Source organism: Protopterus annectens, chromosome 10.part0 (assembly GCF_019279795.1).
Source record: "Protopterus annectens isolate FY-2018-M chromosome 10.part0, PAN1.0, whole genome shotgun sequence".
Taxonomy (NCBI): Eukaryota; Metazoa; Chordata; order Ceratodontiformes; family Protopteridae; genus Protopterus; species Protopterus annectens.
In genome coordinates this window covers 25,640,428-25,657,261 of record NC_056744.1, presented here as the reverse complement: position 1 = coordinate 25,657,261, position 16,834 = coordinate 25,640,428, and the positions used below count along the sequence as shown (strand labels likewise).

Sequence of the window (16,834 nt, the reverse complement as noted above, 5' to 3'; positions counted from 1 at the left end):
GTGAGACTCAAACCCTGCACCTTGTGTTTGTAAGGCAAACACTTTAACCATTAGGCCACCCTCCCAACCTGTGTGGCCGTTCTTATCAGAATTTGGCAATCTTTCGGTATTGAGATGGGCCCTTTAGGGGGTGAGAGGGGGTTGAATTTGGCACTGAATCGATCTGCCAGGATATTGGTAATATCCTTGGGATCAGTATATTTAATGCCATTCTGTTGTAGCTCAGAGCAGACCTGAGCATTGCCATTTAGATTTCTGACATAGCTATAGAATGCTTTGTGGTTGTACTGCTGTTACTTGTGCCTGTTCCATGTGGATTCATTTGATTAACAGACACACTTTTCCTGCTTTGTGTTTTTGGTTAAGTCATTGCTAGGCAGCTCGGATGCTTTTAGAAGTACGGACATGTTTCAGTATGTGTGCTGAGCTCCCCACACTGGTAGAATGCGTCATTGCTCTAATCTCCCTGAATCTAATTTCTGAGGTTCCTTGATTGTGATACAGACAACAAATATTTATTAATTCATCATTTTTCTCTGATTTTTTTAAGGTTGAATGAGCCATGGCCGAATAGTGACCCACCATTTTCTTTCAAGAATGTGATTCCCTTAACTAGTGACAGTGACCGGTTTCGTCGAGAATTACAAAAGGAGAAGATTTCTGGAAACTTGGATGCTCCTGAAGGTGGATTTGATGCTATTCTGCAGGTGGCTGCTTGCAAGGTACCAAATAATTTATTTATTTGTGTGTTTGTTTTTACTTACCGGGAAATTCTGACTGACTTAATACTCATTTTCAGCAGAGGCCCGCGGAGAAAAGCTTCATTTGCTTAACATTGTGTTATACTTGGTTCCAGTTAAACACAGAATAATTGCATTTCTATTTACATTTATACACAAACAGTAGTTACATTTATACATTCTAAGATTTTACAGAGGTGCAGGTCACTAAAGAGAAAGCCCACATGCAACTTAATGTTAGTAACTTAATGTTAGACAAGGGTGTAAACATAGCCGGCTTCAGGCACCAGCGAACCCTGCTGTCGCTGGGGACCCCTGGTTCTGGGGGCCCCCAGCCACAGCAAGTTACCTTATCTTGATATTTGTAACATGTCTGTTAAACAAACAAAAGCTAGTACAGCAATGTTGTATGCTTAATAAATTGGGGGAGGGGGTGATAATAACTCTTATTTTTATCTCCTTCAAAAGTCAAATATCTTTAGTTATAGCAACAGTGTTTTGTCAAGTAACAGGCTTCACAATTCTATTAAATGTTTTACCACTGGCATAATGCCCCTGGCTTAGTTAAACCCTGCTGGTAGACATCCTCTCCACTAAAACGAACAACATAGCTAGCTATAGATACCTACAATACCTGTGGCTGCAGGGGGGCCCTTAATCATCCCTGACTGTGTGGGGGACCCACAAAAGCTGCTATTGGTTGGGGAAAAATGAGGAAAAAAATTTAATTAATTTTTGCTTGTACTGTTTAATCTGAGCCGGGCTGTGATATGACCCTGTTAGGATAAAGCTGATAATAAACATGAATAAAGTTAGAACTAGCGAGAGATCAGCAGCTCGAGTGACTGATGTCATTGCACACCATGGAGTTTCAGAAGAGCCAATGCTTCTGATCTTCAGGGATGGTTTCTCTTTCAAGGAGTTTAATAAATGCTGCCAGAACACCAGATACTGTAACTCTCAATGTATTTCCTGAAGAATTTTATTTATGTTATTTATTTATTTCCAGTTTGATTACCAGGGAAGTCCACTGGGCCCAGAGAGCCCATTTTCAGTGGAGGCCCGGGGAGAAAAGCTCCATGAAACAGATTACAGTAAAGATAGCAGTCCAATAAAAATAAAAGTTCAAATACATATCAAATAATATAAACCCTGAGCAATATTGCTCATAGTGGAAAAATATCATACAGATGCATTTTAACAAATTCACACAGCTAAAGTCAGAAGTCAGAAGCTATTTACAATATTTACAGAGTGTGAGAAATCGTATGGGAATTAGCTATAGAAGGTTATAGTCAGCTATAAGGTGCTTAGGAACTCAGGAGAATACCCTCCCATGGGGCTTTTGTTGAAGAGTTCCAGGTAGAGAGAATGCAGTTACATTTCCATTCAGAGAGGTAGGTGTAAAGCTGAGTTTTGAAGTTGTTTGTGTTTGACATTGTCCTTAGTGTGGGAGGGAGAGAGTTCCATTTCTTATCTAAGGAGAAGGAGAGGAGAAGTTGTCTAGCAGGACATTTAGGTTTGTGGACAGTAGTTTTGGTGTACAGATCTGAGAGTTATATTTGGGATGTATGGGGGAAGGATGCTAGTTAGAATGGGGCATTTGCTTGGATTAAATATTAGACTACGTGCTATAGTGAGCTGGAGGAAGTCCAGGTAATTTGTGAATTCTAACCAGTTGAGGGATTAGAGGGTAACACAGTGATGAGTGGAATGTTTGGTTTTGGTGGCAAGTTTAGAAATTTTGTTATAACAGCTTTCAGGTTTGGAAGTGATGAAAGACAATAGGTTAGTTAGTAGTGGGGCGCCGTACAGAAGGGAGGGAAGGAGGTAAGAGGAGGCCAGAATATGCCTGGCAGAAGTAGAGAGGAAGTAGTTGTTCCTATATATAGCATACCTAGTTTTTGGTTGGTTTTCTTTATATTTTGCTGAATATAGATGTCGAACTTGAGGAGAATTCTGCTCAGTGCCAAAAATAATAGCAGAATAAAGGCTCAAAATGAGGATCACATTTTAAATATTGCTCTAATTCACTTAAAAAGTTACTGGAATAGCACATTTTGCATCAATGTGCATTTTTTGGACAATAAGAAGTATAAAACTATGGTGTCTGGATTTACTGACCGTCTGTAATCTTAAGTGATTTGCCTGCAAATAAAATTTTTTATTTATTTATTTTTTTATGATGGACAGAGCAAACTTATGAGGCAAAATCAAGGAATATCTGTGAAACCAGGGACAGTGACAAGTATTCATTTACTCCTCAATGAGATAAAATGACTTACTCCTGCTGTTTGATGACTGCTAAACAGCAGTCACTGATTTGGTGTGGCAGTACCAGTGTTGTACAATGTATTGTTATTTGCTGAAATAAGTACAAAACGAGTATTGCTGTGATTTATGCACCAGTGTGTGTGTATAAAAAATATCACTGATTTGTATCAGTGCACACATCCAATAATGCTGGGGCACACACATTTTTCTGCTGGGTATCAGTAAAAAAATGCAGCTAACAAGTAATTATATGTTAAAAGTAAGGCAGAAAATATATCACACAACATTCAGACACTTAGATCTTCTAGGAATCTGGTGCCCCCCCCCCCCACTCCCCAGACTGTATAAATTGATACAGAGGGGGGTCTCTTATTCATCCTTGATTGTGTGGGGGGGCCCCAAAAAAGCTGTTTCTTGTTGGGCAAAAATGAGGAGATAAACATGATTTAATTTTCTGATTATGCTCTTTAACCTGAACAGGGCTGTGATATGACCTTGTTAGGATAAAACTGATAATGGCCTTTGCCATCAATTGTACCTACTTTCCTCACAATCACACATCAGGCACGTGCTGCCTTTGGGGTTTAGGGTTGAGGAGTGAGGAGGCATGCTATGTATATGTATTGCAGCAATCACTTGAAATACATGACTGTGGCCATATGAACCTTTATTTTCATTCCAATCTAACACCAGAGGGATGGATAGGCAGTATTCCAAGACAGGATCTGTGTATCCTCACAACAAACTGGCTTGTTAGTTTATTGTGAGCTACGATTTTGTCAGCTTTGAAGATTAAATTAAGCCTTAGGCATAATTTATGTCTTTACAGAAATAAAAAAGTAAGACTGCAATTCTTTTTCTTACTCATGAATTTTGTTTAGGTTACTGTTGGATTAAAAGTTTGGGAAATGCTTTAAAATGCATTCTAGGGCATCTATAATGACTTCTGGGAGAGTGGCTTAATTGAGTTATTTCCTAAATGGTTATCACTGTGCTGTCTTGGTCAGGAAAGGTTTGTTGAAAAGATGCAAAGAAAATTAAAGCTGAACAGCAACACTGCATTTCTTTCTTTTCTTTGGCAGTGACAGGGTGATTATTTAGACAGGAAGTGCTCAGGGGGGTCCCAACTTGACATTTGCTGGGGCCCCCAAAATGCTAACACCGGCCCTGGGTGTAAAACACCCATACTTTTTACTACACAGTACACATAACACTTGTGATAAATGCATTTGAGCAACACCATAAGGAAAGTGCATGTTATGCCAACATTTTGACACTGCAACATTACACTCGCACATTATTTAGAGATGTTCACCCAACTTGACAGAGAGATATTTGAACCTTGTATGGACACCTATGCTGCGCTCATTCACTGTAGAACAGTTTTTGTTAACAAAGTATATTTAGTACACATATAACCATGACAGCTGACACATGTTAACAGTTTATATGCTGGCATCAGAGGTATATAATGTGCATTGTTACATAACTAAAATGCTTGCACCACGTAAAAGTGTGCACATTTAAGATCTTTCTGAATCGAAATACTGGAAATCCAAATGTTTATTTATAGATAACTTGAGAAATCCTAGCAATTCGGTGCAGTCTGTAAAGCATATAATAGGCCTTCATGACTGTGTTTTTATACCATAGTGTATATATCATTAAAGATACAGTACCACTGTTTGCATCATAACAAATGTCATTAAATAAAACTGCTGATATGAAAACAGTGTAAAGCAACAATTAAGTAGTCTATAGCAAGTAATTAAGTCCGTATCCATTTTTCCAGCACGGTCCTACTTTCATTTATTTTTAGTACATAATCCAGCACATTTATTATACTGTTTTCTTTTGCCTTTGACCCTGTTCTTCCCATTAAACATGCTAGTTCCTTACCTCACATCTGCATTGTGTAATTGTAATATGTACTTTTAATACATGCATGTCAAGGTGAGTGTGGGAGAAGGTCATGTAGCATTTATTTCTGTATCCAGCACTGTGGAATTGGATTTGGGACCAGGAGCACTTTGCATACTATTTGGCCAAGTCTTTTACCCAAGATAGTCTTAGAGGAGTCACAGAGTACACATTAATTTATTTCCTCTGCACCTCATTTTTGATCCTGCATCTTATTTTTGTGTTGTGCTAAGCTGTTGTCATATCACTGAACAGTACTACACATGGTCAAATGTATAGCAAATGTATGCTTTTTCTTGATCTGCATATGCACACACACACACACACACACACACACACACACACACACACACACACACACACACACACACACACACACACACACAGACATTCACACATGCATGTGTAAGTACATCAGCATATCTTTAAATAATACAGAAATATACCCCTCTTTTTTACTGGAGACTTTAACAATTTTCACATCTAAAGCAGTAAAACAGCACTTCTTTTGCATGACTTCGTTCAAGGTTTTTGTGATGTCAGGGGTCATTTTACTGTCATCTAGTAGCAATGTACGTCTATAAAACAAAGATGATATGTGAATGCAGTCTGAACTTTCAGAGATTATTATGAGTTGTGTTAATTTTGTGTTATGCAGGTGAACAGTCCAAAGCCTGCAAATGATCTTGGTTCTGAAGAAAATAATAGTTTTCCCTCTCCAGTTTGTTTTGGTCCTGTCACAGACAATCTACACTTAAATGTACACTTAAAGTTTCTAACTGCTGACTTGAAAAATCACTGGAGATAATACGTCTTCATGCATCAGTCTAGCATTCATCTTTCTGGACTGTTACTTCAATTTCTCATCTGATTGTTGCTTTAATGCATGCCTGTATGTATTTCAACTATTGTATTTCAACACAGACAAGAATATGAAAAGACAGTCCTTCAAGGAAATGACTAGTCTTTTGATGTTCTTAAAACAGTCCTGATAGTGCACAACGCCAGCTGTTACCCATACTTTGTCACAGCAACTTTGTTTTTTTCACGTGGTAGTGCCCCTCCCACCTCAGAAAAATGCCACCTTACAGGGTTTGTGATGTATGCCAGTTTTCCTGTTTACTGAGTGTAGCATAATACATTTGTGTAATGTATGGATTTATATTTATTTATTTATTCATATTTGCTAACTAGAGAATAACATTGGTCCACATATGCACCTTTCAGACTTAGTCAGGACCACAGTCTGGTTACGTGACTAATATAGATTCACACAACAGACAAATAGAAGTGACGTGAATCAAACCTTGGAGTAGTGGTAGCAGCTCATTAACAGCTAATATCGTTAATCTTTTGTACTATTGCTTATTAGTGCTGGTTCTCATAGGTTCATAGGTAAGTACTAGGCTATCTGCCCAAGCGCATTTATAAGCCTAGCCAGAATGTGTTGGCTTTCGCCACCCCCTTAGATTAGTTCCCTGTGCCTCTGTCCAGCAGAGCCATTAGTTCCCTGCGCCAATGTCCTTGTATCTCTTGGCTGGACTTTCTCTCCCTTGATAAATGTGCTGCAGTCTTTCTGTCCTTCTGGGTGGACTGGTTTAAACTTGTTCTCATCTTAAGTAACATTGTGGAACATGCATCCTGCTCTAAGTATAGACATTCTGCAGTAAGTTGTCAGTCATTGATAGTCAGCTGCATGGCTGTTAGTTCCAGACTATCAGGTTGGTTAGCAGAATAGATGTGCTCCACACTAATTGGACCTTCTGTGCCATCCAGAAATCCTTGTAATTACTGGGCACCAGCTCTGTAAGGTGAGACATCATGAGATAGCCAGGTAGACTTAGCTTGGTTGAACTGTTTCAGTAATTCATCTGATATGATCACATCATTTATAGGTTGATAGGTTCATAGGTACTGTAAGTACTAGGCTAGTGACACTTGCAGGCCATTTTAAGCCTAACCAGTTTCCCGTTTTGTGCTTGATATATCCTATCCCATTTGGTTATAGACTGGCCTTACCCATCCCATAGTCGGTAATTATACATTACCCCTAATAAGAATAACTGGACTCATAGCATAGATAATTTATCACCCTTAAGGCCAATCCCAACTAGCCCTTTCTGCAGCAAAGCATTCACTAGATGTGACACCCCAAAAAAAAAAAATTCTGCAGTAGTATTTTAAGTGGCTTCATTAATCAATGTTAAGACCACAATGCTGAACCTTTTTGTACCTAAATACTTTTGGATTCTATGTCCATTTCATTTTCACTCAGTTTATGGTTGTAGTGTATTTATTCTTAATTTATGTAATTATGCAGGCATGTTCATAATTCCCTACAACCTTAGTCTGTGGGCTTATGCCATGCAGCATGCACAGCTGCCACTCTTACACCAGGTTGTACGTGAAGAACCAGTAACGGTTGCTGATGGTCAGAACCTGACTGGGAGCTTTCCATATTTGTTGGACAGCATATGTGTGTGAGTTCAGTTTTCACATGGCATACCTTCCATTAGTTATGTAACGTTTTTGTTTTGTTGTCATACTGAACAGTGAGGTACATCATTGTACACACTGCTTGTTTTACAGTGACACTAAAGTCTCCACAGTTTCAAATCTCATCTGGCTTTTCTTTCTTTCAGCACAGCTGCAGTTGGATTGCCCACTCAATCCACTCAAGTAAGATTCCTACATTATTCAGTCTTTACAATTTCACTTGCATGTTAGAAATGAATACATAGAGCTCTGCTCTAGCTTTATGAAAGTTGCTGGGCACCCCTTTCTAGCTAGTTTCAGTAGTTTTCTTTGTGCCCATTTTCATGACAAACTGTGGTTCATATTTTGCTGAAAGCTGTGTTACCTTTTGGTGTGACAGCATCTCACATCCAGCCTACTATTAACACATAACATTTCTTCACACACTACCAGCTGAGTTCATCCCGTCTGATCATCCGCCTTCCAAACAACATCAGTCTCCATTGTTACAAGCATACAAACCTTATACAGACTCCTTGCCTTTGTAATTCTTGTGCGCCTTAATTTTACCCTCAGTTTCTTGTCAGTCCTTTTTAGAGGTATATTTGAAAACATTTTCTTATGTTCTTGTACAGAGGTCATTGATTATATATATTTTCTGTGACTTAGTCTAGTTTTGATTGCATCCCAACCACGTACCGGGTATCCCAAGTAATATTTTAATGTCACACAATGCAGTTTCATCATTACTAAATATGACCTCCTTGGAACTAATATTAGTCAGTACCTCAGTTTTATGTAATCCTTTCCTTTGTTACCTGCCATTTTTACCCTAGTTTTGTCAAATATCTGTTTTGGTCACCTCAGACATCAGTATTACTGGCTTAGCCCCCAAATGTTGGACATCCATGCTAGGTTTACCAGCCATCCTCCTGCAGTAATGTTTTTGTAGGTTTATGGTGCTTATGGTTTCTATTACAGTTTTTCTATTTAAACCAACATCTGCATGACCTGTGAAACAGTTTTATACATTTGAAATGTATTTTTGGAAAGATGTTTAAAAGTGATTGAATCATATTTTGTTGCAACTCACACCTAATTCTACTTTCACTGTTATAGTAATTTCTTTTTCTACTATTAGAAGTTCATTGTTAAGGATCAGAGCTGCAGGAATTTAGAATAAAAATGGGTATTACCTAGGGGTAGCTATTAGTAACTCAACCTGACAGTTTTCAGGATTTGGATTTACTTAATGCACTGTTGCAGTTTCAAACCATGGGCATTAGCTGGAGTCCAGATATAAACTTGAATGCATCAAATAGCTTCTCCTATCTTTTTTCATAACTGAAGTAAATGTGTGATGCACTTTTCTTTAGTAGTTCCTCACACCACTCCTGTCAGTGCCTTACCTGTTTGCATGGAAGAATTATTTTTAAGTTTCTTGATGGTTAGAGTGTTCCAAGGCTTGTTGTCTGAAGGTGGAGCCCCTAACTGCTGGTATGACTAGAGATTGTCCTCCCTGTTGAGACATATGTAAGAGCAGCCCCTTGCTGTCAACTCTCCAGTAGCTGCATAACTTTTAATACTCCCCCTGGTTAATGCAGACATGCTGTTTAGAAACTCTTACCCATTGGTGTGGTTCTAAATTAGCAGGAACACTTCAGAAAGCCCAGGAAATCTATTGTAACAGAAAGCTAAAACAACTCTGTCACCTTGACACTAAAGGCAGCTTTCAGCATTCCATCTTTTTCTAGATCACTATTGGTCTGCAAACACAGACACCTGAGGAGGAGTGAAAGGCACAAGTTTGCTCACCAAACAGGTAAGCTCAAGCTCATTTTTATTTATTTATTTTTTTTGCAAACTGAAATAAGACTGGTAAAACCCACTACATTTAGCCTATCTATGTGTGGCTTCATTTTACTCCCCCTACCCTAACTTCAGTTTCCAACCCCCTTAACTACAGCTATACACTACCTGATTTCTTACACTCTTAGATAATCTACTGCTTTACCACTGATCATCCTGTTGTAAGAAAACATATCTTTGCCACATCTAATAAACTATTCCTGACTCCCCACACATGTAACAATGCCTCCTCAACCTGTTTCTAAACTAACCTCCCTTAAAAAGTACCATACCATAGCTAGCTCCCCCCACCACACCCACATAACACTGACTACTTCTTTCTCTGCCTATTCCCTTATCGTAGCCTACCATAGTTATTAGAGTTCTGCTGACTCCCCACCTGCAGATCACTCCATCTTCCATCCTCCATTCTCTGCCTAGTCTCCTATATAAAGTAATGTACCATACTGTAAATGATATAATCTCTCCTCTGCCTGCTTTTCTGCAGCAGCTACAAACAACACCTAAAACAGTTCTGTGATGTCTGGCTGTATCCCACCAGACTGCCACCAATTAAGTGTGACTTCCAAACAGTATCCCACTGGACTGCTAACAATAAAATGTAATGTCTCCCACTTAAAACCTGGGTCAGTGATTCAGGAGCTTCAATCCTCACCACTGACTCCAATGTCGGAGCATCACAGAAAACACCAGAGCACAGAGCACACAAGAATAAAATTCCACAATTTCCGTTAACAGCACAACAGGAACACACTCTATTTTTCTGGGACTGGACTACCTCTGTGCACCCCAAATGTATTCACTTATTATACACGTCAGAGCAATGTTTTCCAATTTTAGACCTCTGACTCACTCACACTCAAAATAAATTTAAATCTTACATACTGAAACACTTATGGGAATCCTGACACAGATTTCCAGCTGTGTCCCCTCCCCAGTACAAATGGTAACTCTGCCACCAGAGTCAGACAGGTCTACACACCTTTCAAAGGGTGATCAATTATTAAAAATTAAATATCAAAATAAATGACAGCTATGACCAGAAGTAGCCAGGCCTTCGAGGTGACCTAGGGAGTATTAAACAGGTATAAGCACTCTCTAATTCTCTAAAGAGCACACTGATTTCCAGCCGCAATGTAAAATAATGAAAAACATTTAATAATAAGTAAAAGGATTACAAGAATGTAAATCAATAACTTTCAATAAACACCAGAATTCAAACACCAGAAATATAAAATTAAACTGTAGGATAGGAGTCCATCATTTTAGAAAAAATCTGTCTACATTACTAAACTTTCCTAATCTAACTAAGACATAACAGCAGAGCAAAAGCAGGCCTACTGTTAAATTTAGTGAGATTCCCTTTCATGGGTGTCCACTGACTGCAACTCTTCACTAGCAGCTGTTCTTCAAAAGCTGCTCAGCACTTGACTAACTGCTCTTCAACTGACTATCCCAGGTTAACAGTTTTAACTGTCTTATTTTAAAAATAACAGTCAGCTCTTTGAAAAAGTTATTTTTCCTCTCAATTAGCTGACATCGCTCACTGTTCAGCTGATTCTCCACAGTTTGTAGTTTAGAATCTCCATCACAAACATGTGCAATTAGAAATGTATCAAAAACACTGACAGATTATTTAAATATTCCGTTTAAACAGAAAAATACTCAATATTTAAAAAACTTACATTTACACAATTAGACATGCTGACATACAATGCAAGTTAATCTGAGAATATACAGAAAACTCCTGCCAGACATGACACAGATAACAGTGTTTTCATTTTCTTCACAAGCTCCATAATGACAGTTCCCTCCATTCTTATTCCTTGGCAGTTGCTCACTCACTTCCTTTTTGTCATAGCACTGCCCACCATCACCTACCTACTAGACTTTCATAGTTAACTATACTGGCACCTTTATAACCATAACATACCGTAACACAATGTCTTTTCCATCCTTTTTAATCCTGGTACATCACTTCCTACCACAACCCAATACAGGAACTTATTATTACTGAGAATGCACAGCCCATTAGCTCATCAAACTCTCTACTCACACACTTGTTCATCTTCCATAACCTTTATTTTTATGCTTTATTGACAAAGTTAGTTCTACTAGGCTAGGCCACTGGCCTCTTTTCAGGGAATATGGGAGGGGCGGTATTCTTACTGAATACAGGAAATTTTGCCAGGCACTGGGGAACTTGCTGTATTCTTTTTGACATATGCCAAGGGATTGTTTACATTCACCTGAGTTACCAACAACTGAGGCAGATGGGCCCTTCAGTTTAATGTTAAAATATACAAACTTTTGATATCAAAAAAGTAATTTACTTAAAGGAACAGAAAATCTTCTTATACAATATGCTGCTGCACAAAGTCAAAAAATGTTGTTCATAGGTTCATAGGTTTATACTAGGCTATCTGCCCCAAGGCATTTATAAGCCTAGCCCGAATTTTTGTGGCTTACGCCACCCCTTATATGAAAAAATACTGTACCCATTAGTTTGTTGTGCCTCTGTCCAGCAGTGACACAGAGATGATTCCCGGGGTAAACCTATGATCTCCCATCCACAGGTCAAGATTTCTCTTGAACAGAGCCAGCGAGGTGCTCTGCCTCACATGGACCGGGACTCTATTCCACAGCATATCTCTGAGTGATAAATCTATCCCTCCAGCACGTCCTATTTATATCCGTGCTAAGGTTTAAGTCACTTGCTCTAGTGGTTTTGGTGGATTTGGATTTTTTGAGGTGGAGCATGTCCATTAATTCTGGGTTGGACATGGCCTTGTATGTCAGGCACATGTCACCTCTGAGCAGACGGTATGCGACTGAATAGAGCTGGAGTTTCTTCAATCTGGCAGCATATGACAGATTTTGGAGTCCCTTTATCCTTTTGGTGAGAAACTTTTGGGGTCTCTCCAATTGCTGCAGATGTTGGGCGAGATACATCCCGAATGGGGCATTGTACTCGATCATTGGTCTGATAAGTGAAGAGTACAGGGGAACAATGACCTCACTAGATCTGGATGTGAATCCCTTCATGATCAGGTGGGCAATGTAGAAGGTCTTTCTAACCACTTTAGCAACGTGAGTGTCAAAAGAAAGGCCACTGTCAACCTGGGTCCCCAGGTCCCTGATAACCTCTTCTGTGCTTAGTGGATTGCCACCTATATGGTAGCTTGGGGTTACCTTGTTTTTCCCAAAGGGTATGACTATACATTTTTTGGCGTTTAACTTCAGGCCATGGCTCTGGCACCAGCTATCTGTTTCTGTGAGTCCCTTCTGAAGGATATCCGTGTCCGATGCACTTTCCACTATGGCGCCCAGTTTGCAGTCGTCTGCAAACTTTGTCAGCCAAAGTCCTCCCATGTTGGCCTGTACTTCTGAGAAGTAGATGCCGAACAATAGGGGCCAAGGACCGAGCCCTGTGGGACACCACTTGTGACCGGCTTGGAGTCTGACATAGCACCAGCAACTCTAACCCTGTGGGTTCTGTCCTTAAGCCAGTTTGCAACCCATCTTGTGACATATGGGTTTACATTTAAGCTGGTAAGTTTTTCTACAATACCCGAGTGGGGTATTGTGTCGAAAGCCTTTGCAAGGTCAAGGTAGGCTGTATGGACTGCCTTTCCCTCATCAATGGCCTTGGTGACTGTTTTGAAGAAGTCGACCAAGTTCAAAAGGCATGATCTTCCCTTGACGAAGCCAAACTGGGTCGGGTCCAATGTCTGCGAGTCCCCTATATCTTTGTTTATGAGCTCCATTATGATCCTCTCCATAGCTTTGCAGACTAGACTTGTTAAGCTTATGGGGCAGTAATTACCAGGGTCCGTAGAGGCACCGCCTTTGTGGAGTGGGACCACAGTTGCCGTATGCCACTCCTTGGGCACGTATCCTGTGGTAAGGCTGAGATTAAACAGCTGCCTTATGTGCGGGTTTAATTCCTCATTTAGCTCGTGTAGCACACAGCCGGGGACACCATCCGGTCCCATTGATGCTGCGTTTTTAGCTTTAGAGAGAGCAGCTTTCACCTGCGCATTTGAGATGTCTGGGAGGCTACACTCCGCTGGGATAGTTATCTGAACCTGTCTGCCAGTATGTTGGCAATGTCTGTGGGTTCAGTGATTTTTGTATCATTTTGGACTAATTCTGACTAATTCTGAGCATATCTGGGAGTTTCCACCCAGGTTCCTAACATAGCTGAAAAAGGCCTTATGATTGTCCTTTGAATCCATGGCAATTTTTCTCTCAAAATTGGCCTTAGTTGATTTTATGAGTGCTTGTATTTTTTTACTAATAATGATCAGGGGTGACTTCCCTGTGTAATCCAGTCAAGCCTCCCCTACAACTGCTATTGCAGACAGCTAATCAACCTGCTGAAGACAGGTGACATCTACCTTAACCCAGGTCCAACTGATCACACAAAACACATTGCTTGTACCACTCCAGTGCAAAAATACAAAAACTCACTAAACAAGCAATCCACTCCCAAGGTTCAGTGTAGTTCACCTAAAAGCAAGTAGCCTATACAACAAAATCATTGACTTGCATGCCTGAATTAACATACATAACCCTGACATACTAGATATCATTGAGACATGGCTTAAACCAACCATCAGGGATGAGGAAATCATCCCTGTAGGTTAAAATGTAATTCAAAATAACCATATAATTAAACGTGTAGGAGGAGTGGGCACTCTACACTGAAAGAGTGAACAGTTTACCACATGCCAAGGCATAGTCCCACCCTTTAATAAGACAGAAATATTAATTACTTTCCTCAGATTAAACTATAAAAAAGCCCTGCATCACCGGCTTATACAGTCGTCCAAATAGAGAAGTAATGCCCTCATATCAGGGAATGTAAGACAAAAAACAATAATAATAGCTGACCTCAACATTAACTCAACACTCAACACCCAAATATCAATGACTTTGGATTAACTTTAATGTCCCTTCCATTTATGACAAATCTTCACACAAAACTAGCACCCTTGACTGTATACTCTCTAAAAAAAAAAACACAAACTGAAATCCTTCCATATACCCTAATTGACTACCACTTAACTTACTTCACAAGATACTACTGCAGACTCCTCAGACCCATCATGTATAATATAGGAATCACAAATGTTACAAGGCAGTTATCATGAGTCTTGTATCCATTTACTCCTTGCCAGTAACCACACCCAGAATGGACTTCCTCTCTCAAGTAGGGCCAGGCCAGTCAAACCAGGGGTGAATTTATGAATAGCTATCCAATCATCCGTCTTGTGTGAAGAATGATACTGTATCATGCTGCTTAATTTGCAGTGGGAGTCTATTCCAGAGCTGTGGAAGGAGCTGTGTAATGAACCTAGTTCTCTATTTATTAGCTGCTGAAAATATAGCTCCCTTGCTCTGGTATTTGTATGATTATTCAGTTTGTGGAGATACAAAAGATCCATGACCACTGTGTCCCTAATGGCTCCCAAGACAATGCATAGATATCCCCTCAGGAGTCTGTAAGTTACTGAATACATGGACAATGCTTCCAGTCTTTTCTGGTAGTTCAGGGATTTTAATGCAGTGGTTTTCTTAGTTAGGAATCTGTTATATGTTTTTGTTTGTCTTACGTACCTAATGAGGTAGATTCCCAAAAGAAACATTAAATTCAATAATCAGCATAAAAAATACTAAATATAATGGAACAATGACCTCTTTCTTTGGATCTGGAAGATGTCTGCTTGGTGAGCAGCTCTACCATATAGAAGGACGTCCAGACTAATGTCGCTGTATGACAGAGGGAATTATCTACCCAAGTACCAAGGCCTCTTAACATTCTCATTTTGAAGTACTGTAATAAATCTTATTAAATTTAACCAACACTCTTTTGTACACACTTTTAATACTCTCTGACTGGAAACCACTTAAAACATTTTCTCTAGATGTGTACAGTATTTCAGTACCACAATCCTGAACATTGTAAATTGTCAAGGCCCCTGAAAAGGAGAAGTTTACTGAACAGCACTGAAAGAGAGGGAGAAGACCAGGGACACATGGCACAAAAACAGGAACCTCACCAACATTCAAAAGTGTAGGCAAGTAAATGACCTATTACACAAACTTTTAAGAACCCATCTCAATAAACCATAGGACTTATGGGGAACTAAAACATGCAAATAAAAGTAGGTTAAAAAAACAACCAAATCCATTGCCCATGGAATCCAGTTACTCCATTGTTAACAAATTTTATGAATGCTTCATAACAGCATCCTCCTCTGTAGTTTAGCAACAGAATAAACATTCATTTGATGCACAAAGCACTATAACTAAACTCATCTCTGGATTTTCTGTACATCCTGTCTTCATTAATACCATTAGAAAACTTCTTCACAGAATTAAACCTAATACTCCAGCAGCTGTTAACCTCCCTGCTGAATATATCAAAGTAGGTGCAGAGACTTTAGACTACTCAGTGTCCATTCTAATCAACAGCTCTATAGTAGAATTCCCCACTCTGAAAAAATCCTGTCATACTACTGTACAATGGAAGTAACATCCGTTGAATTCCCAAAGTGTCAGACTATTGTAATGTTCCCACCACTTTTCAATATTCAAGTCTGATATATGTCATCAATAACAAACTCAATTCCCGAAGAGTCCAAGATGGTGGATATCATGTAAACACCCTCTCCTTGTAGCTCCTCAGTCAGCTATTTACCTCGTCTTAATCAAACGCCATCGGACTGGATTTACAAATAACTAAAAACTAAAACATATCAACCAAGCTCTCTGCTACACTTCTGGAGTTTTAAAAGGCCTCTCTACTGAAAATACAGCTTTTTATTCTCTGAAAACTTATACTGCAGCACTGCATGGCAGCTTCAGGCCTAACACAGTCAGAAATAGAAGGAATAAGGAAAGAACAGATACAAGAATAAAAGGGACAAAATACTTTTCTATACTACAAAGGAAAAAAAATGTCTAATGATCAAGACCACATGGATCTACAAACCACAAAAAACAAATGATCACAGTTATCTTCTCCAGAAAAAGAGATTACCTCTAAAAGACAGAGAACACTGAAACCACAAGAACCATCCAAACCTAATCCTAAAAACAAGCCTGAAGGGGCTTTTACACTTGATGACCTAAAATCAGCACTTCTACCCATACAAAGTGCCATTCAAAGTTTCTCTGATCAGCTATCTAACTTTGGCATCTCAACTGAAAAAAATAGTAGAGCAGCTAGATCAGGCTGAAGCAAAAACAGCAGCTAATGAAATGAGAATTGAAGAAGTACAAAAACAACTAAATAACAAAGAAACTGCCTTAAACGACCTGCAACAAAAACTTACTGACCTAGAAGCAAGGAGTAGAAGAAATAATATTCTCATAAGAGGAGTTCCAGAATCAGTAGACCAAATGCAGCTACCAAAAACCTTAATGGAAATATTTTCATCCCTACTAGACAATAATCCTACAAGTAAAGGCATTGTAATTGAAAGATCTCACAGAGCTCTTCGAAGGTCACAAAACCCTGCAAATCCTAGACAAATATATGCCAAAAT

At 39.2% G+C, this 16,834-nt stretch overlaps 1 protein-coding gene across 4 annotated transcripts in view; it reads left to right on the top strand.

Moving 5' to 3' along the window:
• The window catches only part of ITGB4 (integrin subunit beta 4), a 1,147,860-nt gene that overhangs the window by 457,460 nt on the left and 673,566 nt on the right, over positions 1-16,834 (top strand). For all 4 annotated transcript variants that reach the window (XM_044084971.1, XM_044084972.1, XM_044084974.1 and 1 more), the window contains exon 7: positions 551-722. In XM_044084971.1, the coding sequence (XP_043940906.1) occupies positions 551-722 (172 nt within the window). The remainder of the gene's footprint in view (positions 1-550; positions 723-16,834) is intronic.